We start from the raw sequence: 25,151 nt of genomic DNA, 5'->3' as shown, positions 1-25,151 counted from the left end.
AAAAAAGTTGCAGTGTCTTCACGACATTTACTTGGTTGACTAGAGAAAAGGCTGCAACCAGATCGTTCACCTAGGCAGACAGCAGACTTTTGGTTGTTCTATACATCGGAACTAAGACAGGAGTCTATTTCAGTTGACCTTGACAAATGCGTTAGATTGTGCGGGTCGAATTCGAACAACTGTGGTTGAGAGTAAAAGTCTTGGTATATTTCACAGCATGGTTGCATGAACTCCACGTTTGTTCGTGAACACCATCAAACTCACTCTGCTATGATTGATGGCAATGGGAGATCTGGTAATTTTCAAGTGGGACTTTGTTCTCTAGCTGGAGGACGGAAAACCACTGCACACCACGAAACTCCACGAAGTTCCAAATCCGCGACCTCCCGATTGGCCATTAGCGGCTGATTAGCCGACTGATTAACGCTCACTTAGACAAGACACAGCGCCGCTCATTCTTCAATCACGGAGTCCACATCACCTGGTCACGCGTTGGTCGGCTTTTCGAGTGAGGGCTTATCAACTGAAGGCTTCACTGGTGAGATTATTCTTCCTACGAGCTACTTATAGATTTAAGGTAGTGTGATGGAATTGACTATTTTCAATTACCAGTTTTCAGGGCTAATTTTCATCCTAATCTGTCATGTAAACTAGTTTGTAGTGTTTGCTTTTTATGACAACACACATATCGCGTAACGTTTATGGGGAACTGAATTTCCTCTAACCCCGAGTTGCACGGCGCAGGCTGTCCGTATCCGTGCGTTCTAACGTGTGTGAGGAATCATCATGGCTACCTTGAGGAAACTGATCTCAAGACCGAATGGCTACATTGATAGAACCAAGAGGAGCTGTGTGACGAAGTAAATCAAATGCTGCAACTGCAACAAATTTTGTTTAAAAGAATCTGGATGGAACTATGCACAAGAATGAAATAACAAAACGTGACGGAGATAACAACGGAGACATAACTCCCTATCGCTGATCTGCATTTATGAAAACCGAGGTCACAAATTCACTCTTAAAAACGCAAAAATCTTGGCATGAGGTAACACGAGACGTGGAATAGATTTTATTGAAGGGTGGTATTCTACGACGAATTCTATCAACCGACGCGTTTAACTGGACTCAATTTGCCCACCACTGCGTGAAAAAGACAAATATCTCTTACGGAATACTCGAAGGGAGCTACTAACGGATGAACAAATCAAGAAACAGGAAATTCATCTAATTCACATCAACAGGCGTCACAAAGTGGGGGTCAGGGACAGAACACACGCACAACCACTGACGGACCGTTATTCTCCACTCCGCTACCCAACTACGCACTCATGATATCACCTCCACTGGTGATGAAACGCTTGCGGTCAAATTGCCTAGTTCAGAGAAGAAACAAACGACAATCTACGTTACCTGAGCTACGGGCGTTCTTCTAACAGCAGAGTCTTTGTGCCGGTCTCGGCTTTGGAATAGTCAGAAAAAACAATTCAGTAGTTTTTTCTCAAGTGAGAATTTAGTCAGTTCGCTTCTTGGCCTCACATATCTTCGTTGCAGAATTTCTGATATAACAGTTCACTTTAAAATGGAATTAATGGTGAAATATGTGTGTTGTACATCACTCAGACTCCATTTACTAAGTTTGTGCCCAGGTTATATTATAAACTTCCGTTTATGTCTAAACGGTATGAGACGGGCTCATTTGACTTTCTGACTAATTTGGGATGCTTAGTTAAGTCGACGTAAGTTGCCACCATTGTAATCTGGTTTGAAAGTCAACCTCGTTTGCTGAAGCACTTGTGGATGGGGCTGTTCCACAGTGATTTTCCAAAATGAATAAAACTTTACCCAATGTCGTCGGTAGAGTGCAAAACTGGCTGATGAGAGTAGTCCCTCGTTTAACAAATGTGGTGCCCTTGGAAGTAGCCAATGGCCCATATGCCTATTACGTACTTTCTGAAGATACTAAAGTAACCTATCAAGCCATTTGTTCAAGTCGTCGGGCGGCCCAAGTCGACAGCTATCTGAATAATGCAAAATCTTGGACTGATAGTTCAATTCGATCTGAAACACCTAAGGATTAACCAATCAACCCCAAACCCAGGTTGTCAGCTGGGTAGAATCATTCTATTAGCATTCATATTATATTCGTGATGAAACCGTCCAGCTGTGGAACCCGTTTTCTGTGTAGTCGCCACAAAACCTAAGGAAGGTAATATACCAACGCAAAATGACAGGCAAAAACACTGGAACTGCCAGGGCTGGGTTTGTAGAGTAGTCAGCTGGATGAATCCGAATGGCTGCGTTACCTCAGACTGCCAGTCCTGCGAGACAAGCTGACAACTGCTAGCCCACTTGAAGCTGTGTTCTTTAGCGTTGTCGCTTATGTTCAGCGAATGACTGGAGAGCTAGTGATGCATTGTTCAATGACAATCAACAGGAGAGATATGCGTAACGGACAAGGTCGTATCGACCAATTTTGGCCAATAAAATAAGACGTAGTAGCTCCCACAAACATTAGAACATCATCGTGTTCGAGACTTTTTCAACCGTGTTTGAGCAAAATAACGTGTGAAACTGTAAGTTGGTGAACTGGTTGACTGACCAAACCCCCAAAAATAAGCAAAAATCTGACTTAAATGAAGACTGCGACGAGAAAGTTTCATTCAATAGTTCCCATACGTTTGATTGGTGTCTTTTAGTTCACGACAAGGTTCTCCAAAAATTCAGTCATCAGATGGTCTGCCGTTTTCAAATTTGCGGATCGAGTAAAACAGTCGGTCGCCCCAAACTGAGCTCCCGTCTGCATTGGACACCTCTTTCGAATGGCCCATTTCGTCGGTCCCGTCACATTACTGATCAAAATAGAACAATAGAAATATCTAGACAAACACGACACGCTGTCAAATTGTGCACTGCTTTTGTCTCCAAAATTGAAAAAATCCACAACAGTTGGACATCAGGCTACAACAACCTCAGCAGCACCAACCAACTTATAATAGCCGTTTTTGACCTATTACTGTATGGATAAGATTACTGCTACGAAGAACATTCACTTGCGAATTGAATAAGGGTTGGCTGGAGATTCTGCTTAAGTTCACTTGAATCTATTGTTTATAATGTGCTTCATCCACCTGTGCTGCACATAAATTATCACCTGGGTATCAGCTGAGTCCCTTGTCGACGTGAACCTGGTTTGCAAAGAAGCGCATAACACAACATACATAAAAATTAGTATCCATGAATGGAGAAATTATCACCTGGGTATCAGCTGGGTCCCTTGTCGACGTGAACCTGGTTTGCGAAGAAGCGCATAACACAGCATACATAAAAATTAGTATCCATGAATGGAAAACTTGCGAACTATGCCTAGCTGACAAGCCCCAAGACGGAAGAAACCGGTAGCGAACTGTCCAAATTCTTCAGTGACCCCATGAGTAGTATCAGTGTGTTACTTAATTCCGAACGTATACCTACACACGCGCATAATCAGTCTCCTTATTACGACGGCGGTGAGTCTGTTCCACAAGCCGCTGCTGGAAATAAGTCAGCATAGTAATAGAGCACACAGAACCTTACTCCGGCTGCAGGACAAGGAATTCAAGTGTTTTCACTCCACTGCTTGTTACAATAAAATGTATTGTATAGACAATAAACTTGGTAATTTAACCCTTCATAGCACAGACGGTTTCTCACACATCTCTTCCTCTTTCAACCGTTGCATAATATAGTTAAGTCCACTGAACATTCCAGTTCAGCAAACGCTTTTTGACTTTACTTACCATGTTCGCTGCGGTTGGTTGTTTTGTGCACATCATAATGGAATGTCAGCCCCTTCCCAACAAACGCTATAGAAATGGACCCAATGGATGAACACCAGAAGTTGTGAGGGACTGGACGTACCAGTACTAGTTAACAGTTACCACGTTATTGCACCAGGTGAACAAGTATTTGGTACGATTACTACCTACATAACTGATACGAATCATCCGACCAATGGGAGTGTGTTCTTAGCGGCCAGTTACCTGAATGGGTATATGACATTTGCGTCCAAGGGCTTTCGAGACACTGCACTGCAGGGTGATATGGCCAATCAGAGTGGACTGTGTGTAATACATTTCGCGTCCCAGTCTCACAGCGCCCTGGCCCTGCGGGAAAAAACTATTGGATGCACTCGCCTTTAGAACCAAAAACTAAATAAAGAGGTCCGCCATCCAAGCGGATGACTTCCTGGACCAGCTCGTCAGCTGGTCTTTCATATACGCGTCTTCAATGAGTCAGCACTCCAGGGACCGATCACCATCTCCCTAGTCTGGGGAACGCGGTCCACCACAATCAGAGTCAGCCACTTGTTTTCGTTTTGGACAAGAACACTTTGTTTAGTGCTAATGATTTACCTGGGTGGAAACGTTTCTAGACAATAGTTCAGCGGACCGAATCAATGGAACCGTAAAGTCAAAATGGAGGGGAAAATGCCAATTTGCTTAATTTCTTTTTGATACTTTCTTTTTTATCTAGGTTGAAATTTTCACCAGATTCCTCCTGATTAGCTAGGAGCTAAACACGTTTGGCTTCTTGCAGTTGAAAGGTTGTACATCATAATTTGTTTGCACGAAGTCCGCGTTGTACTAGAACCCCGCAACAATTAGACCCAGCGGTAGCAGGATGGGATCCATTCTGTTGCTTTTAGTCCTCAAGATGTTTTAACGTGTCACTAAATGAGTATCGTGCACCAATCCACAGAAACTTGAACAAGGTGAAATCTCCCGGAAACTTACACTCAACTGGTTCAACTGAAAATTCAGCACCACGTTTCTCGAATTTCAACGTTCCGTCAACATTTCAGTCGGTTTATGAATGTCAAAACACAACCTTGCTTTTGCCCTTGATAGCTTGAGTTTCCTATGATGCATCCACGCTAACACCGCATTGCTGGTGGAGCATGCTACTCATAAGGCCGCTGAAAACTTTTCAACAGGCCACGACCGATTTTGCTATTCTCCGGGCCTATCAGTCCCCGAGTTTCAATCGACTTTATGTTCTAGTTTGTGTAATAGATCCTACACAGGTGGTGAGGTACACTAATTTTCAAATGGATTAGGTGTTGACGGAGACTCAACTAAATCCTTGCTGAAGCTTTCGTTTATAACAACTTGTCCAAACTATGCTACAACCGCGACGTGCTTGGATAAGTGTCTACTCCCCAGAGTTTACTTTTTGTTGTTCACTTCTTTTTACTTTTTGTTGAGAATCTTGAGGAGAGAGGACAACGCTCTGGAAGCATTTTGTATGCTACAGTGTAGACAAGTTTAGAACACTATTCAAAATAAGAGTGGAGTGCTCACCGAAAGCCAATTTGTTCACATTAACCCTTCTTTCCGTAAAAAAAGCAAAAATTGTTGGTTTGACCCAAAAGAAGAGCGAACAAACTTGCGGAGTACTTTGAATACATACGTTAGACACTTGTAGTGGGTTTGAAAATTCGATAGAAACTTTTCGGTGGATAGAAAATAGTGCTTATTTTCATAAAGAAAACTACTCACAAGGTTGCTGAAAAATCTTCGACAGCCCATGACCGGTTTCGCCCTTTTTGGGGCTCACCAGATAGGCGCAGTACCCGAGTTTCCGTCAACCTTTTGTTCTACTTGAACCCAAAATTGGACTATTTTCGGGAAATACACTCACTTGCGAATCAATCTGGTTATCACGAGAGACTCAACTGAATCTCTCGTTTATGATATTCTACAAGTGAGTGTGCTGCACACAGGTCGCCTCATGTTTCAGTCGGTACGATATTCGAGATATCGCGGGCTATCGAAGGTTTTTCAGAAACCTTGTGAGTAGTTTCCTTTATGAAATTACACTAAAATATCTCGAATATCGTGCCAGCTGAAACATGAGGTGGTCTGTATGCAGCACATTGAGTTGAAGAATATCGCAAACGAGAGATTCAGTTGGGTCGCTCGTGAAAACCAAATTGATTTGCAAATGAATGTTTGGCGCATTTTAGCGGTCTAGATGGCACATCGAAGTAAACAGATCTCCGAAGAGGAGATTATGGGTATTCCTGCATAGTGCTCTTTGTAATAAAATTAGCATTGTTGAATTGCCATGCATCCGTTAGTCCTTCGGCTTCGGAAATAAGGCAAGTGTCCACGCAAGTGGAAAAACTCCGTGTCTAACTCATCGCTCAAGTGTGAACACGTTCTTCTGTTTAGACGTGAAAATTCAAATGTGCCCCACCTGAGCTAGTGGAGTAACGCTGGTAACGCTGGTGATAACACGCTCGTCTCGCATGTCAGATGTCCGATAACACGCTCATCTCGCATGTCAGATGTCCGGAGTTCGAACCCGGACACGGCCATTGGATATGCACTGCTGGTGTAACCAGTGGCATCCTCCATCACCGAAAATCTAAGCGCTATGGCAGTGACAGGGATGGGGGATCAACCACAGAAGAACTTAATAGAAATAGGTATCTAGTCAGGCTCAGCATCATCGTATACAAAAAATACGACAATATCTTTTCGAGTACTTGTAAGAAAGACCTCAATGATCAAAGTCAATTCGCAACCTATCAAGGCTCCATGTGATCAGATCAAATAAGAATCTGAAGTCAATAGAAGGTCACAAACCAGTGGCTACAAATATGAGTGTGCGGATCACATTGGAACTGCCCACCAATGCAACGTTCATGACATTTGTACGAAGGGGTTTGACGTGGTCGGATGAGAAAATTGTGCACTATCCAGTGTTCATATGTCAAGGCCACTGACGACGTAGGTGAAATCTGCGTTCATTTACAAATAGATACATCATGCTCCCCTGTGTTTATCAGGACAAGATGAATACAGGACGTCGGCTGAGACCAGAGCTCTACAGGCTGGCAACACTATCAGTCATTCATGGTATGAATTTGGAAAGCTTTCCCCAGTCAGCAGCTATAGGTGAACTCGGGATTAGTGGACCCCAAATACCGCCCAAAAACCTATCAATTGATGGAACAAACAGGAGCAAATATATCTGAATATCCAATGAAATACATCAAGGGTGGCAAAATCTGTTTACCGTAATCTAGTAGAAGCCCAAATTTTGCACTGATGAACTAGGGTTTCTCTGGAAAGAAACGAGTTATTTTTATGGATTTCCGTGATGGATATGACGAGGTTACATGAGGCAGCTGTACACTTATTGCACATTCACTGACGCAAATCAACGTTTCGGTCTTGTATGAAGACACATCACGCACTCGTCATAAAGTTACTATCATAACGTTAACGCTACTCACGTCATTTAGGTATGAATGTGCACATCGATTGTTCTGGCGAGTTATGATGCTGTCTATCTGTGTCTTGTTTGGAGCACTTTATTCTCTCAGTCGAGAATGCTGGTAGCTCATATAGCATGCATGATCGCTGGTTTGTTCGCTGAGGTGGGCTATTTGACTGCGCTCTGATTGTGCAATCAGAGTGCCCAGCTCAGCGAACAAACCAACGACCATATTCCCTCCTTGATGGACCCATTGATTCTCACTCACTAGGTCGAATTATCTTTGCGCTCTCATTTTGAACTTGTACGATGTAGGATCAAATGAGCCGCAACTCCCGCTCACATATGTCGGAGTGAATCAACTACCTCTAAGCAGTGATCCACAAACCCAATAGCCCCAGTTAAGATTATTATGTTTGGATATCGGTAAGGGCATTCCCCACAGCAGGGAATTTTTATTCCGTCAGCAGAGCGCACTCAGTAACAGTGACTCTGCTCGCTGGATGAACATCTGTACATGAGTCAGTCTCATTGTTTTTCTCCAATATTGATATTTTGTCATATTTATTGCTTTATTGGATTCAGGCTGGTGAGTGTTCGCCACCAATGTAATAAATTGTTAAAAAATGGATTTCTATAGTAGTTGTGATAAACCCACTCGAATGTCAAAAGATTTGAAGGTAAGTTTCCTCTGGTTTGCTGTGGGGAGAATGATCATAATTCTCCGACTAGCTGGAATGCATAGGTCCTTAGATTTGTTGCCGTGGAGCCGTCCTCTTTGAAAATTATACCAAACCAATAACATTCTGTTGCTCACTGCTAAAGACCGGATCAAAGCGGTTGAAAAACGCAACCAAACATGTAATGGCGTTCTCTCCGGAATCCTTACGACCGGAGTGATCCGCGAATCCATTTCCCATGGCTATTCCCGCTTTGTACGGTTGTTCTTGGCAAACCGTGAGATTGATAACTGTTCATTTCCAGTTGGTCCAGTTTTCTACCAGTTTTCTAGCACTCAGTGATGTTCACTAGCTCCAATCCCCATTCATTTCACTCAATACGAATTTACTTAAATTTTCTTATCTCAAAATCAATTTGACGTATCCTGAGTAAATCAGTCCACCCGAATACATAATCACGAAAACTAGAAGATTCGAGCACTTTATTGGTAGAAAAAGCTAATGAGTAATGCATGACCTTCTCTGGGAAGAGACGCAATACAAAGTCGGGCTGAAATTGGAATAGCAATTTTGTTGCGTGGCCCATAAGTTTGCACTTCAATGCCACAGCATGCTCAATGAGTCCATAACCGAGATCACTCACCGCCACATGCCGAAAAAATCGACAATTTGAAATAGCCACACATTCCGTCAACCTTCCATCCGCTACGAATATAGTTCTTCTCAGTATTTTTTTCGGAGTGAGTTAAACGTTTAGAAGTAGGTGGGGCACAGTATCTCAATGCAGACAAATGGCGCTGGAATAAAACTTGTAGAGCAGTGGAGAGCAGACGGTATCAAAGGCGTAAATAAGAATAACGTCCTTAGGCTGTTTTAGGTGGCAGGTCGCGAAGTGTACACATCCATTGAGTGGACAGACAGTTTGAAAGGCATAGTTTTTTGATGAGACAACCACGCAGAACAGAAAAGGACAATCCTGCTGGTCCTTGAACGGCGGATCCTCTTCCGAAGAAATACCAAAAAAGGACGTGCCATGCGTTGGTTAAACAGGTGAATTGATGACACGTTACTGTAGACAACCTGTAGCGCACCAACAGCCGAGTATCCTGCCACATCAGTGAGGGATCGCTGACTTTGGTAAGAAGTTCACTGTCTCACTGATACGCTACGCAGCTACAAATCTGTTTGAAGGAATGTTGTGCAGGCTGCTGCAATGCTGACAGACCGTTCTGTGAACCAGTACAGAGAGAATGACTATCGAATGGGATGGCAACTTTACACTACACGTATCTTGTGGGCAGAACAGCGTGCGACCAGTAGTGTTCATCTGGCCGTGTCATTTGTTGACAGCTGGTGTGAGCCAGTAGATGAGGGAATAGAAAGGCGTGGAACTAAACCCGATTATCCGGTTGGTATCCGATACCCGGTTATGAAATGATAAGTTGCAATTTACGCCTTTTGGTGGTAGGGCTGTGTAACCTGAATGACGAAGAAAGAGCCTTAGCATACAGGATCACCAATCACGGTTCTTTTGAACTTGTCATGGATGCGCAAAATTATTCGACATTCGGAGCGTTCACAGTAAAAAGACGCTTTTAAACCTCACCAGAGGGAACACAATATACCGTTCCTTTTAGGCACACATTCACGGTAACCTTCGTCCACTCCCCCCGCTCACAAAGAGAGTTTCTCCGTGGATGTCTTGTTTTGATAAAGTTTGTATTCAAGATTAGATAAACTTTCATATTTTTTACAGCTATTACTCTTCATTAGCTTCGTGATAAATCGCACTGAACATCTGACTAACAGGTGACGACGTGTCAATATGGCCGCTACTGCAAAAACGGTTGGCAATGAACAGATCCTTATTCAAATTAGTTCGTACTGTGAAACAAATCCGACGTTGTATGAACGGTGTTGTTCTCTCGTACGTAGCCCCTGTTTGCAATAATCGCTCTTAATATCGTTATATCCCTACTATGGCCACTTGTCTACTGTGACGAAGTTTGATTCGACCTTGTCGGAGCCCTATTTGCTAAGGAATGCCTTCGAATGAGTCATCAATGACATACATAAACTTTCAAATTTTCCTGAAACTGTCTACTGTGACGAATTTTGATTTGGCCTTGTCGGAGCCCTATTTGCTATGGAATGCCTTCGAATGAGTCATCAATAACATACATAAACTTTCAAATTTTCCTGAAAGCCCTCGATCCTGTGTTTCTACACCTCCTTCTGACTACTGAATATTTACAGGAACTTTTAAGTGTAAAAGCAATTTATCCGCAATGCACAACCATTAGTTCATCATACTGACAGACGGATGGCAATATGGGCCAAGCTGTAGTGATTTCGTTTCGGGTAGGTATCCTAAATTTGTCGAGTCGTCTACGCTACTCGTGATGAATTTCAGTAGACACACTACAAGTAAACCAGTCCGCTTAACCGGAGGAGTCAACTAGAACGAGTTAACACTCGTTAGCACACACACGGTCCATTCGTAACCCATACAACTATCTTCGATGCTACGACGTACGATTCCATGCTAAGGGACCACGCACGGAGCGTTCTACTCCTCAGTGTGATCTCAAAGTTGTGCGATTAAATAATTTTGAGGTTGCACAACCGCGAATAAACCTAGCCACCCTCGAAGACTAACTGGGTATTGTCCCCCTGCCAGTTAGCGTAGAGCCGTTTTGGCTTATGGGCAGGTCAGGTATGACACAGCAAAGAATTTTTTCCCAAGGTTCTTCTAAGTTAGTTGTGTCCGAGCTGTTGGACTCGATACCGGATAATTTTTACAAAAATTTCAGCGGAAGAATGTTTTCTTTGTACAGCCTTACGTTTAGATACATCCCCACGGCTTCTAGCAGTCTGTGACCTCGAAAGCTTTCACCTAACACTCATGAACAGACATACAGCACTTTCAGAGAACAGGGTAGTGGTATGAATCACTGGCGCTGATGCCTTCTGCATAAGAATAAGAAGGACATACCTTGGATGTGTAGTGGTCTGGCTACCCAATAAGTTACCAGAAGTGTGTGGCAAAGAAGTAAAAATAATAACGTTAGATTGGGTACACAATAATAAAGATGTCAGATGGAACAGATTCACTAATAATTGTTCTTTTTAAAATAGCTCGTCGTTGGCCCAGGTCAGCGAATAAACAATAATCCCACAACAATCCCACATATAATATATTCCAAAGATGGTCTGGAATGTTTCGATACCAGAGTTAGCACATGAGACCCGCGAATGGGCGCTGCAAGCGCGAGCGAAATCAGGTGAGAGAGTCGAAGCACGTGACCACGCTTGTATTCTGCGAAATCGTACAAGTGCGCGTTTTTTGTAGTTTTTCGTATTCAAACAAAAAATGACTACGCAATTGATGAAATACGTAGTGTTATAATGGAAGCAAAATAAAGGTACAAAACGCCACAGATGGAGGACAACGCATCAGGAAACGAACACACCTTCCAACATCTATAGCGAAGAAATCATAGCAGGCAACCAGAGACGGTCACATTCGGCTATGAAAACACTTAGCTGTCACTCTGCGACCCTAGTGGTAAAAGAATTGCGAATAAAAATGGACATTTCGTGACACTGTTGAACCCAATTTGACCTCGTGATGATTCTGAAATTCATTTGCGTACTCTACCTATGTCCTTCTTTTGTTCCGCTTGTCTGCATCGGCCACTCACCTCGCCTTAAAGGTCGTCCCGTCCGGCACTCATGTATTCGTATTGCCTGTGTGGGAATGTGCGCAGCTGATCCACTTACCCATGCCCATTCGTGTCCCGTTAGATGAGCCTATCTTGACTTGTGTTCCGGTGAGTTCCTTATGATCACACGGCCAATGTGATTCACGGGACTGTAGTCGGAAAGGGAGATCACAACCCACATTACTGAGCCAACATTCCGCTCGCTGTTGCTTGAAGTGCGGACGTTGACACTGCACTGTGCCAGTCATTGTTGACGCTACGACCGTGAACAGTTGAGGTTCGCTATATATACACATATATATATGCTCACCCAGCCATTATTGATACTCACTCTTTGATACCGTCTATTCGTTTTAGTGTGCGGTATTCGTAGCTGAACATTCGGAACTCCCCAGGCAAAACTGGTGACCGAATATCGGTGGGTTGATTTGACATCCTGGTTGAACATAAGGTGGTTAGGTGAGTACTCTGTTTGAGGAATGACTTAGCCACTGGGAAATCTATTCGGGCAGAAGCTGCGGATATACCACTAATGTAACATCCAGAATTACAAGAATGGTGTCGTATTCCAAAAAAACATATCGAATAAGTTTCTTCCACTGTCTATCTAATCTCGCCAAACAAACATATCCTCCTGACATTTTCGAATTCAAGGTTGGGAAATGCGCGCAACCAATCGAGGAGTCACTGTTCATGAAATCCACTGAACCACACTAAAAAAACAGAACTCTCGGTCGATCCCTACATCTGGTTTGGCCTGAGATTAAGAAAGGATGTTTCTAATTAGTGTTATACTACAACTTTTCCTATTCAACTTGCCTCCAAACCATAAAAACGTATCTCGGCGCCATTTTGGGATGTCTGAATAGCATGACTGGGGATCGAACTGAACTTGTCATCATGGCCAAGGAGGTAACGGTGACAGAGCGCACGATCCATGTGAGCAGTTATCGAGGTGACATCTGCTCGAACGAATGGTCATTCATAAATTCAGTGGTTGCACCCACATCCAAAGCAAACACAGCTGTTTTTTTGTTGTTTTTGCGTGCCATATATTTCTGGAAGACTTGGAATTTTGATGAAGAGAGGCTGTCGCCGGCTGGGACCCGTGTGAGACATACCCCGTGACTGGGCCGGAGTTGAGTGTGCACGTGCTACTAGTTACCGAAAGAGTAGTTTGAAATGCATGTTAAATAACACCTACTGAGTGCTTGGTCGAACGACACGGGAAACCCATGGCTCAATGAGGAGCTGGAAATGCGCATCTTCGGTTAACGCTGGATGTTTCTCAAAAGTTGGAGCTTTTTCACCCTGAATTCACGAAAGCCTTGTTGAAACAAAAGCGGTCTACAATCAAGGCCAACATATGAAATAGTTGGTTTCGCTGATGACATACGAAAAAAATTCGTTGCTGGTACTTTATGCATTCTGTCATTCGTGTGTTGCGTCACTTCGAGAACGTTTGTACATCTATTGTCGTAAAAACATGAAACAATGCACCACACCAGCACAAATGTTATTTTTTGGCACATCGCATTCGATCTCGTGTTTTACGAGGGCATGTTTAAACAATGGTACAACATTCACAGCCCTCAACTGGAACAAACACTTCGTTCCTCCACGACTTCAGATAATTTAGGAAACAGGTCGGTTGAATAAATTTCACAGTTATACACCACTCCAGCTCCGCCAAAGTCGGTTGACCGTGAGATGAATGGATGGATTTCTCGGATGATTTTATTTGTACAACGATGCGACAACGACAGCATTGCTGCCTGAATATAGGAAGGTCGCCAAACTCCTAAATGAAATAGCCCAACCGCGACGAACCATCCGTTGAAGCACCCTGAAGTGGAAGATTAAGTAACAAGAGCGGACTGGAATTAATTTGAAACTCCTCCAACCCATCAGTTCAGGATTTTGGCAAACAGAATAGCTGACAAGAGCCGTTAGTTGACGCTCAATAGTGCTCTAGTGTGCTAATCTCCGTCTGCCTTAAAACCTAGCCAACGTGGTGACCTGTTTGTTCACTTGGTGTTCGAGGGCCAGCCGTCCCTAATAACCGAACATCATTTAGACGGATGTGTCACGTGCAGGACATGGGTCAGACGAAGGCATGCCCTGATTGGTCAGAATGCCAGCCAATCCGAGTCAAGCACCTTTGACTCGACGCTTCTCGCCCCCTCACGGACATTCTGGCACGACCTTGTGGAACACACCGTGACTACCCTATAACTACAGTTGTACTGATTTTCCTTTGTCTCCATAAAGGGCTGCGTAGAGCTACCGTGCCTTTTGATATACCATAGTGGGTGAAGCAGGAAGCCAAGGGACTGATACAGAGTTGCACTACCGTACACCAAGCTACAACACTTGGCTTGATGAAGTCGTGTCAAAAGCCTAACATTGTCCAAAGAAAAACTACCGATTGTCTACCAAGCCCTTCTGAAACGTATAATATCTCGCAATAGTATCTACCCCAACCGGACAACGCTCTGGATGGACAACCACGAAGATAACCATAATAAAAAAGTCCAATCTTAGGTTATTAGTGCAAATTCAACCCGGTCCTCAACCCCAGGAGTAGATTTTGATATACGAGCGAATGATCACTGACTCAGGGTAACATTGAACAAACATGGGACAACCGTTTCGAGACTGCAGAATTACAAGCATCAGAGTTGAGACGTACTCCCACGACACACAAGATCTACCAGTGCTGTGCGTGACAACTTTCACGGGTGTTGAGGTTTTGGACTCACCCGGCATAGTTTAACAGCATATTCTTTGAAGATTCATTTCAGAATGATCATCTTAAAGCGGACCACTTTAAAAGTATCGTCTTACACGAAGGTGACGGAAGACTTTTAAACTCTATTTGTAGTGAAATAAAGTTAGTTATCGGATAAAGCTGAAGAAGAATCCTCAGCGAAAAGAACGACCCCTAATTGATCAAAGAGAGAACGAGGGTAGCAAACGAATTTGGTTTTTCGAGACTCACCTGGAACCCAGCTGAGTCTCGGTTGTGATGTTTCCAGGCAACTGAATGTGCTGCACCAGGTCGCCTCATTTTTCAGTCGCTACGATATTCAAGATATCGCGATACGTGTATATATTTGTAATCCACTACTCATAAGGTTGCTGAAAACCGGCCGACATCCCATGACCGGTTTCGCGCTTTTTGGGACTCACCAGGTAGGCGCAGTCCCCGGGTTTCCGTCAACCCTATGTTTTACTTGAAACCAAACTGCACAAAAGTAGCGAATATATACTCATTTGCAACGAACGAGGGTTGTTAGATTGTTGGATAGTACGGGAGCCAAACCGATGGTGTGGTGAAGTCAGCGAGCAACATGAACGTGGCTGTACCAAGGATATGCACCTACAAGGTGTTCATCCATCGAGTCGAGACAAACTAACAGACTTAGGGAAATATGACGGGGGAAAATGATAGAAGCAGTATCAACAGATGCAGCTGGTTTTGAACGGTCCGATGACCAATCACTTCGGGTCTATAAGTATCAGCTGTAAATTACACGGACAAACGATTCAGTCATCGTCAAGTGCTCCATAAGAATGATGAAAAACTACGATATTTACTATTCATCATTAACCGAATTTTCGAAGACTTCAACGAACGCTACCAGGCCGGGGGAAACACTGGATTGTTCATTAGATCCGAAAACTGCTATTAATTCACCGTCAGCTTTGTTTGCATATGGTACACTCATATGCGGTTGGATAATATCTCTTCATAATTTGCATGCGGTATTTGGATATTTTGCGATCAAAAGTCCTCCGCTTTCGCCATCTCCATAATGCCGGCAAAATCCAATCTATCGAATTCGACGCTAATCATCCAGTCCAGCAAATCCCAACCTCAGATGATTTCTTTTCATCAGTTTGAATACTTCACTGCGGGGACTGAGTAACGTACGTGTTTCATGCTTTTCTGGCCGCCTCTACGACACTAAGGTTCGCCATTCCACTGACGCACAATTCTTTCGGTTCATTGACTTGACAAAGATAACATGTAGGCAGCGCAAGCACTGCGAAGTTTACAAGGTTACCGCCGGAGACAGCAACACCACTGTTGACACTGACAAGTCACTGCAGTAAGGTCATTAACTTCAATTACTTAAGCTAAAAACAAAAGAGTCGGTGAGGGAGGGACTCGGTACAGGATTAACAAAAGTGGAGATTTCGTCCCGTGAGTGAAGCCAATCTATGATGAAAAGCCGAGGAGCACTGTACAGCTGTTTCATCCTCATTGGGAATCATCAGCAGTGCGCATCCCACGAAACTCCGAAGAGTCTCGAACCTGCGACCTCCTGGATAGTAGTTTGCACACTTAACCGTTCGGCCATGAGTGGCTGATCAGCAGTGTGATTAACTCGCACCTAGACAGGATAAAGCGCCGCTCATCCTTCAATCACGGAATCCACATCATGCGGTCCCAGTAAGGATGGAACAGCTGTACAGTGCTTCTCGACTTTTCAGCATAGATTGGCTTGACTCAGAGAACGAAATCTCCACAAAAATCCCAAATCTCCTCACACTACCAAGTTCATGCAATGTTGATGACTTCAGGCAGAGCTTATCGAGGTCAAGTTGACTCTCCGAATCCGACAGTATATTCAGAGGACCACTCACAAGGGACACTGTCCTGGAAGAAAAACCGCTACGCATAAACTCTTCGTAACCTCTTTCATATCCTTCTACCAAGTCATACGCTGTCCGCCTCACAACTTGAGCAATTCTGAAGGATGCACGGAGAGTAGCACATGCTTTGGTAGACAACGTTTCGATGCACGCAGTACAAGACTGTTCTCCACTTTTCCGGAGACGTTTCTAATAAGTTTGGTGGTCTTAAAGCTATCTTGAATAGGGTCACCGACGGTTGTTGAGCCTTCCACAAAACGAAAAGCGGATCCAACTCACTGAGCAGAGCAATCATGTACCCGTGATCATAGGTCGAAATTTCGCGGGCATGTCGAAATTTAAGCACGATGAATACAGAAAGGGACGAGTGGACTCCATGACTCCTTATCCGAATAAGCGGCAACTCTCAACCCGACTGAGTTTGCTGGTTAATACTTGCATACTGAATTGATCAATTCATCAGCCATCAATCGTGTACCATAGGTACGTTGGTTGCAGCTACTACACTTTCGACCACCAGAAGGTGGGAGTTTGGGGCATAAAAGGAGAAAGCATTTTCAGTTTGCTCGGAATTTGGGTAGCTACGCATTGAAGGCGATAGCTTTGATGCACTGCGCGATGGGACCGTTTCTGCCAACGTCCTTAACCATTAGTGATTTGAATCCCGGGGTCTCCATCCAGGGAGGCAGCAGTTGCCCACTCGAGGTTTCAGAGGCAGGCAGAAATATTTCAAGGGGAAACAGGAAAACCCTGCCCTACACCACTGGAAGTGGCAAACTCAGGCGGGAGCCTCCCGTATACTCGTACGCGCCCGCATACGGTGCCCTCTTAAGGGATAGAAATTTGGAAGATACACCTCTGATTGACAGACACTCTCAGAGTAGCTGGCGATCGACAGAATCAAAAGCAGCTCTCAAACACAGAAAAACGACCAACGTGGGACGTCTGAAGGAGTGGCGCTGAAAGGCATGACTCGGTGACCCAGTTATTGGCCAACCTATATCAGTAAGTAGCTATCCAGTTTCTCCTTTCCTCAAACAAGTGACCGATTCAATACAAACAAACAGATTGTCATTGCTTCCAATGCTTGGTTGTAAATCCCCTCTTCTCCCATTTTCTGGTGATCTAAACTGTAGCAGGTGGAACCGACTGAGATGAACGGACAAATGTCCGCACGCATGCATAAGGTTGGTATTGCCATTGTAGGGCAAGCAAGGTAATGAATGACCCTTACGATGCTACTGATATTTCGCGTCGCTGAAGGCAACTTTTTCTCACTGCCACTGACTGAAGTATTATTATTGTGGACAGACGAAAAGTTCCAAGTTGAGCTGTGCGTCGCATTGACTGCATTTACACCTTACTTTGGAAAACAACGAAACCAAGGTTAGGAGAAAAGAAGACTGCCTATATAGAGAAACGACTGAAATCGGTTTGCTTCAATAGATTCGAATATCCGAGATGAAAGCAAGTTGCCTCTTGACACTGGTGGGGTGACTATCTATATTGCGAACCAGTGTGAAGTGCGTAGTGTAGTACAAAGTTAATCTGAGCTCACAAGCTGCATGTTAGGTTTGCAGGGAAACTCAGTCGCACAAAAAGGGGGTTCGCTTACAATCAAGTAAACCGTGACGCTGAAGTCGAATTTCCACGCAACCGATTTTTCGCTCGATCGAAGTGAGGCAATCTGCGGCTGTATTGAAAATCATGACCCTCAGGCAGGCATAGAAACCCTTCTGAATGTATGCGAATCGAGTTAGGCATCCTGTCAATCTCCTCAGAGCGAAAGGAACGAGAAAAATGGTGATTTAATGGACACAATCACAAAATACGCATAGCAGCAATTTGTGTACGCCAAAAAATGCTCGTGTACGCAAATAATTGGAGATACAAACACATGAAGCAGCTGCAGAGGGGAAGGGCTTGAGAAAAAAGTACACGACATTACTCACATCTGGCAACCGATAGATAGGAAATAGGGAACACAAATACAGAGATCACGAAAAAATTGGGGTCAGAAAAGGGGCACAGTTCGTTGAGGAAGTCGGCTAAAACTGGAATCCCTCATCTGCCAACTTAATCTTCACCCAATCGATGACATCTTTTACACTTCGACTCGGATCCGACATACACAGGTGTGGAACGGACCAGTTCACTTTTTGCAGCCATGTTGGACATACCTCGAGAAGGACCTTCAGGTGTTCATTAACTGCATCTAGAACACATAAACACACAAATCATTAGGTACCAATTCACGAAACAAGATCCTAGAACCACTTGTTAGATTAGCTTACCAGAAAAGCTATCAGGGCTCGGTCTAACTCAGTAAGATGCTAAGAATACTTTGGTTCCGATATGCATGAGAGCAGTAGTACAGTGAAGGTTCACATTTAGGCAGATAAGAACTGAAGATCATAACCTTGATTCGCAAGAGCTCAGGGTTCCCGTGTAGGCAGACGGCGGTTACCAACACGGCCAAAACGAGCGGGTACACATATCGTTTCTAGGTTATAGACTGGACGCAACGACTCACTTAGTCTTGGAAACCAGACTGTGCAAAAGTTGCGAAAGTAGGCTGCTTAGATTGATGGCAGTGGGTACGAATATCAGCTCTATGAGGTCAAACGCTTGCCGGTAGCTCATTTAGTACGGGTAGTCGCCGGTTCGTTTGCTGGCCTAATCGACCTGGTTGCAAACGTCTCGTCACTAATTGAGGCAACATAATCACTGCATATCCGTTCGCAACCATTGACTCAAAAATGGTGTCACCTCGATTAATGGTGAAACGTTCACAACAAAATTACCTGGCACGGCAAACAAACCAAAGAGAACGAAAACTTTTGCGAGGAACAAGCCAATGAAATGAGATGCAAGTTGCTGAAACTCATACCCCATCAGGGAACCACCCAACAACTCAGATAGCGGTTACTTGCCCAATTCGGGTCGAATCGTTCAGTACGTCCATTCAGAAATAACAAGTACAGGATCAGTGAATCATCAAAGCTCAGGGTATAGAAAGAAGTGAACAGCTTTGGAGGAAAGTGATTTCGGTCACCACAGTTTGACCAGGAAATGTCTGTCAAGGACCGATTCCTGGACATCAACAACAAAACCGGTGCTGTAAGCCTCAGTGAACCAAACCACTCCTGAAGATATTGGTATTACATTCACTGGTAATCCTGTTGCCACCATGCCTGCCGTGATTGGACTTGGGACCTCACCGGTGCAATATCATGCCGTCTGGCTGACAGCCCAGAAGACCGTGTGTCATCTTGGATTTTGGTGCACCCGTAGTGGAACCCAATCAGCACACTGCTGCAATAGTACAGAAGAGACACTGAGGACACAGACCTAGGAGCGACGCACGCCAGTTATCTTGCCAATTCAAAGACATATGTGAAGATATTTTATCGTCACCATCTTTAGTCACGGAGGTAAAACACATTTAAGGGTAAAAACCGCCAGTAGTTAAATCGAAACTAGCTGTCTGTTTAGGATTGGCCACATGATTAGTACCGTTTCCATCATAAACTTCGAGTTGAAATCCTATGCACGTGTGGTACCACTTGATAGGTTCAATTCCATTTGATGACAACGTTTGCTAACAGTTTAAGATTCACGTTTCGCAGCAAGACCGAGGGTGGTTTTGAGCCTTCTGTATACAACCAATGAATGTCCGTTTAACTTGTGTTGCTTTTCACCAAGCTATAAAAACTTGAAATTTTCCCAAATCGGCGACTGAAAACAGTGAACAAAATACTATCACGATAATTGTGAAACATCGCTGGAGTTCATTGATAAAATGTCTTAAATCGTCTCAGTCAGACAGTTTGTTGCGCTGCATTTACAATGAATCTGACGATTACGTCTTAATATTTTTACTGTTTCTTACAGCTTTGGAACCCCCTCCTATTGATCAGAGTGTTCTGCTTATTCAAGAGTTCACGAGGTGAGCTTCTCCAAAAATAAAAGTTCTCTCATGGCGAGTTCTTACGCTCCGTGGTTTTGTTCTAGGAGAAACTAATTCGACGGGCGCAGACATGAAGTAGAACGCCAAGGTAAACACAGTTTCTGTGAAGAGACTGGGATTAGTTAGCGCTGCAATAAACTGTAGGCGAAAGGTTAGTTACTGAAGGAAAACATTGAAACCTATGTTCCAGCCTCTGTTGGGTGCGACTGTGACCCGAAGAAAAACTGATAGACTGAATGTCTATCTTTTGAACAAAGGCGAGTCAAGTCTGTGAGGAATCCTGGCGAATTCTTCGTACTGGGGTCCAGTGGTACGAATTAGTTCCAGGATTCTCCCAATCTCGGAGGGGTGGGAGGTTGAAGATCACAATAATCGGTAGGTGATTGACTTCGTCATCAGGAACGCTGACATCACCGTTGTATGCAGTCCACTGAACGAATCGGTCAACTAGACGTGTGTAGGCTTAGAACCTTGGAGCCGAAAACATGTATTGTATGCTAATGGGGTGGAGTTTATATGCAGAAAAACACAACAATAAAAACGCGTTTCGCCTAGCAACCAAGGCCACTCCAAAAGGTTTTCAAGAGCATTCAGATCACAGGCCTCTGGTGTCAAATTACATTCATGAGTCATGACTGGCGCCTAATCGCTACACACCCAAAGCTGAGTAATCGGAAATGAGAAATCTTAGTCAAATACCAACGGATGTGCTTCATTACTCTGTCACATCGTACTTACTCGATCGGTTGACAGTCATATTACGTGCTTACGGACTGTACGCGCTTTATTGCTCACTGAAGGCAACAAATACGCCGAGCCCTACAAACGTCAGCTTCATAACGGTAGGACGGCGAAAAGACATATCTTCTGACCTCTGACACCCTCTGCGGTAAATCCTATGGAGGGGAGAGAAAGTCCGCTTTCATCTCTCTTTGTGACTAACCGGAAACTAGCGTAAGAGGGTAATCCGTCCCAGGGTTCAAAAACAAGTTCGATACGGTAAAACAATTCCTGCGCTACTTCTTGACGGAATACACCACTCACGAGGTTACTGGAAAATCTTCGACAACTCACGACTGGAGGTTACCAGGTATGCGCAGTCTTCGTAATTCCCTATCCTGCTTGAACATTAAAATGTGCGCAGTTAGCGAACTGCACTCGTTTAAAAAATTAATTTGTCGTTTACGAGAGGCGCAATTGAATTCCAGATAGAATTCACTTGAATGTCCAGTTAACACCAAATTAGTTTGCAAATGATTTCAATCCCTGTACTCATTTCGGTCGGATGCAGACATGTGGAAAATATGAAATAACTCCTATAACTTACCAGCAGATAATCCACTCGGATGCGCGTCGGCAACGCGAGAAGCCACCGTAGTCATTGGAACAGGACGTCCGTTGAAAGGTCGCATGACAGTCCACACTTGGGTGATCATACTGGGTAATCGGGCATAGATCGCCCGACGGGATTCGGGTATCGTGTTCATAGCAAGCATAGTGAGCAACCGCCGCTCATTCTCCCGCGCACGAACCTAAAGGGTTGAGTGTTCAAATCAAACGTATAAGTCTCACATCCCAAAAAATACAACCACGTATGTCTGAGGTCAGGAGATTTTAGCAGAAAGTCTAGTTTACTGCTTGTCGCTAGGGCAAGTGCGATCCAGACAGATACCGTATTCCAGAAGAGAGTAAATGACTTTCAATGTGAGAGATGAGGCAGCTACACCCAGCGGAAGTCGAAGCCACATGTTCAACCAGAGGTTATTGCCTACAGTTCCAACATCGGCAGAGACCACCATAAATCACGTTTGGCTTAATACGTCCACTGTGAATTCTGCAGGCTCGCTTTTGATTCAGGCACCGTCACCTGTGCAGTGACGGGTTTACCATTAGGTACGAATGATTTGGGCTACCGATAATCTACACGCCGTTGCGCCTACGTGGGATGAAGCACGCCGTTTGTGTGGGTCACATATTTACGGTGTCCAGTCGGTTACGTTCTATACTTGGTTGTGTAAATCTTTTTTGCCTTTTTTGCATTACCAAGACAGGGGGCAGATGATTGGAAAGTACAGCCAGTGTGGAGAAAACAGATAAGCTAACAAGAGGCTGTACGGTGCATCTAACAACACAATGGCTCGGATGGCGTACAAAGCCGATTATTTGGTGCGGATCGAAGATAACAACAGAACAGAGGTCACCCGCCAGAAATTTCCCAAGAAACGGACGAGTCCACTTATTGGATTAAAGCGGCACGAGTTTCAAGGTAAACCAGGGACCAGAAAGACGTTCGGTCTGTGCGGGAAACAGGGTACGGCAACATCCAAGGGGAGGAATACAAAAACGACTGCGGTAGGACCACAGTCAGGTGAACGGGTCGCTACAAAAGGAGCAGACGGATGTTTTGGCCAATCCCGAGGGAAATGACATAGCCAAGAACATACACGAAGGAACGTGGGAGCGGAAAAAAATGGTTTAGGAGTTCTGTCGCCAACATGCATCACGACGTGGTCTCGAAGTACATACAACTCAGCAGGTGCAGAATGTCGAAAGCGGTCGAACAAATACACAGACACCTCAATCCGAAGACTCAGTGGGTGGTAACATGATGGGAAACGAAATCGGACATCAAAAAATGGAAGATGCAGCACGAACACGCAATAAGTGAGTCGTATGTAAACCTCTCCACATCTAAACCGATTTGTCGATTACCTGATGGAGTGATTGCAGCAAATTCCTGATCCGCCAGTCCGTTTTCGTTTCACAATAAGGCCTCACACCTGGATAGCTGGCAAGTACGCACAAGCGAACAAACACGTGGACTCATTATTAGAAGACGTATCCCACGTTCACGTTCATATCTACCTCTTTCTCCTCCTCCACACACACAGCGTGGACTAATATGAATAGTTGTGCCAGAATAGAGGGGGGACTGTTCAACCACGTACAACTAAGTATGCCCTGTTAGCAGACTTCACGCGATATACATGCGAACGAGGTCACGTCAATGAACGGCAAGACGTAACAAGTGGTTTGTGCTTGCCGGCTTCGCCTCAACAGTGGGCACAGGAACTTATTTGTTCATGTGACCTCCAACGTGGATACTTGTAACAGTTTCGTCAGATCCCGCCGACGTGTTAAAACAAGCGATTGGTTTGCCGAACGACTGTACTGTGTGCGCCATGGGCTCAATAAGGAATGCTATCTGAACCTGGTCAACCCCAAATCAAGGCGAAGAGCTGACATGCCACTTCTGTTCGCTTCTATCTACTTGTAGTGACCCAAGCACACCCAATGAGGTTGCTTACTGAACACAAGACTGATTTCGTATGCGACGGCGTGAGGGGATAGTTCGAACTACGTGCAAAAACAAGATTGCAAAGTACGGGATAATAAAGTCCTTTACTCAAAACTCAATAGGGCGTTCAGCGGAAAATATGTAAAGCTTTTTAACTTCGAGATTTAAATTACCTGAGCAGATGAGCAGCACATCGACGTCCGCTTCACTAGACTGGATGCTTTTGTATAAAGTCGCGGTTCCGTACCCAGACGGATTAGCTACGAAAACGTTAATTTACGTTCCCATTCTTGTCCCGAACTCATTCAATTATCTACGGAAGCCTAACGGCTCACCTCCAACTCCGTGGATGGTCATCACCATCAACTAATTCAAAAGGAGTGATGGTCTACTGGCTACTAAAGGATGACGCACCAGCCGAAGATGGTGCGTCTGCGACCTTGGGATGCCACCTGCATAATTCGGTTCCAGCACAGAATTTCGAACTAATGAAATGGCATAAATGAGGTGACGACAGAAACAAACATTGGGGAAATCGGAAACGCTCAGATTCTGTTAACAGAATGTCGAATATGAATTTGTGGCTTCTCCGTTGAATGTACGGTGAGTTAGGCATAATTCCCCTGGATGTGCGAAATTGTTCAGAAAGCCACAAGGGAGACAATGCACACTGCTGTTACCCCGTAGTTCAAAATCACCCATCTTGGGGCATCTGGTCGATACCATCCACCAAATCAAACCGATTCAATTGCTCTGCATGATTTTCTGAAAGACTTTCATTCACTTGAAGGGCATTCACAAAAACGCACTCGAAGCAGTCAGGCTGCGTCAGCCACCGCTGTCACTCAAACAGGCAAATAAAGGCATTGACTTTATCTTGACCAATCCATGACATCTCAGAAACTCAAGGACTCACTAGAGGAGCGGTTAATTATGATTTTCACCAAATACCATCTCATCTACTACCTCCTTGACCTCCTTGTACTTGCCTGAGGAAATTTTATTAAAAACACTGCTCATTACTATTGTGTTCTGACCACATGGTTGATAGAAGTGATCGTTCTGAATGAGTTCTGCATTGTGTGCATCTACCCGAAAATCGAAGTTCACATTCGCGAGGTTGAACCAAACAATGTATTATTTTCTCTTGGATAAAAGTAAGACACCTGTGCGTTGAGTTAAGGTGCGTCTGTAATGAGACTAGATGTTGGCAGTCAGATCAGATGTGCTTGAATTTTCCTTTGACCTCACGATGGACTGTTTGCCAATACAGTGAGCTGAGCAGTCATGGGCCAGGATCGCCACAAGCTGTGGTCTGCACGGACTCTGTCAGCAGTTTTACCTGCGGTGACAACAGAAGTTGGAGACAATAACTGTCATCCTTGTAGTGGACAAATGTTTACAGGTGTGCTTTGTTGGGGAGATCCCGCTACTGGGTGCGTAGTGTGCTTGTTTCCCAGGGTATCGAACGTAAGCGTGACAACAACAATGATCGTCAAGACAGCAGACAACTGTGGCAGCGTGGAGAGGTCAGGTCATCATCATCATCATCA

The 25,151-nt window shown here is 44.3% G+C and overlaps 5 protein-coding genes across 5 annotated transcripts in view; 4 read left to right on the top strand and 1 right to left on the bottom strand.

Moving 5' to 3' along the window:
* Positions 1-991: 991 nt before the first annotated feature.
* T265_10448 (hypothetical protein) lies at positions 992-5,717 on the top strand (the record flags this gene model as incomplete). Its single annotated transcript, XM_009176823.1, has 2 exons — positions 992-1,045; positions 5,526-5,717. 2 exons carry the CDS (start codon positions 992-994, stop codon positions 5,715-5,717), a joined length of 246 nt encoding a protein of 81 aa, XP_009175087.1.
* Positions 5,718-6,296: 579 nt separating this feature from the next.
* Positions 6,297-14,908, top strand: T265_10447 (hypothetical protein; the record flags this gene model as incomplete). Its single annotated transcript, XM_009176822.1, has 2 exons — positions 6,297-6,469; positions 14,707-14,908. The coding sequence occupies 2 exons, from the start codon at positions 6,297-6,299 to the stop codon at positions 14,906-14,908; spliced, it is 375 nt and encodes a 124-aa protein (XP_009175086.1).
* A 3,304-nt stretch (positions 14,909-18,212) lies between these two features.
* T265_10444 (hypothetical protein) overlaps positions 18,213-25,151 on the bottom strand; it is a gene marked incomplete at both ends in the record, with an annotated part of 24,811 nt that continues 17,872 nt past the window's right edge. The window contains 2 exons of the mRNA XM_009176819.1: positions 18,213-18,545; positions 21,628-21,832. Coding sequence (XP_009175083.1) covers positions 18,379-18,545; positions 21,628-21,832 — 372 coding nt within the window. The remainder of the gene's footprint in view (positions 18,546-21,627; positions 21,833-25,151) is intronic.
* Positions 22,434-22,727, top strand: T265_10446 (hypothetical protein; the record flags this gene model as incomplete). The annotated part of the gene is made up of 1 exon (XM_009176821.1): positions 22,434-22,727. One exon carries the CDS (start codon positions 22,434-22,436, stop codon positions 22,725-22,727), a length of 294 nt encoding a protein of 97 aa, XP_009175085.1.
* The window catches only part of T265_10445 (hypothetical protein), a gene marked incomplete at both ends in the record, with an annotated part of 7,766 nt that continues 5,550 nt past the window's right edge, over positions 22,936-25,151 (top strand). Inside the window, one exon of the mRNA XM_009176820.1 lies at positions 22,936-22,964. Within this exon, the coding sequence (XP_009175084.1) occupies positions 22,936-22,964 (29 nt within the window). The remainder of the gene's footprint in view (positions 22,965-25,151) is intronic.

This window comes from Opisthorchis viverrini, assembly GCF_000715545.1.
Source record: "Opisthorchis viverrini unplaced genomic scaffold opera_v5_364, whole genome shotgun sequence".
Lineage (NCBI taxonomy): Eukaryota > Metazoa > Platyhelminthes > Trematoda > Opisthorchiida > Opisthorchiidae > Opisthorchis > Opisthorchis viverrini.
The sequence above is the reverse complement of the archived record's forward strand: the minus strand, read 5'-3'. Positions and strand labels throughout refer to the sequence as shown.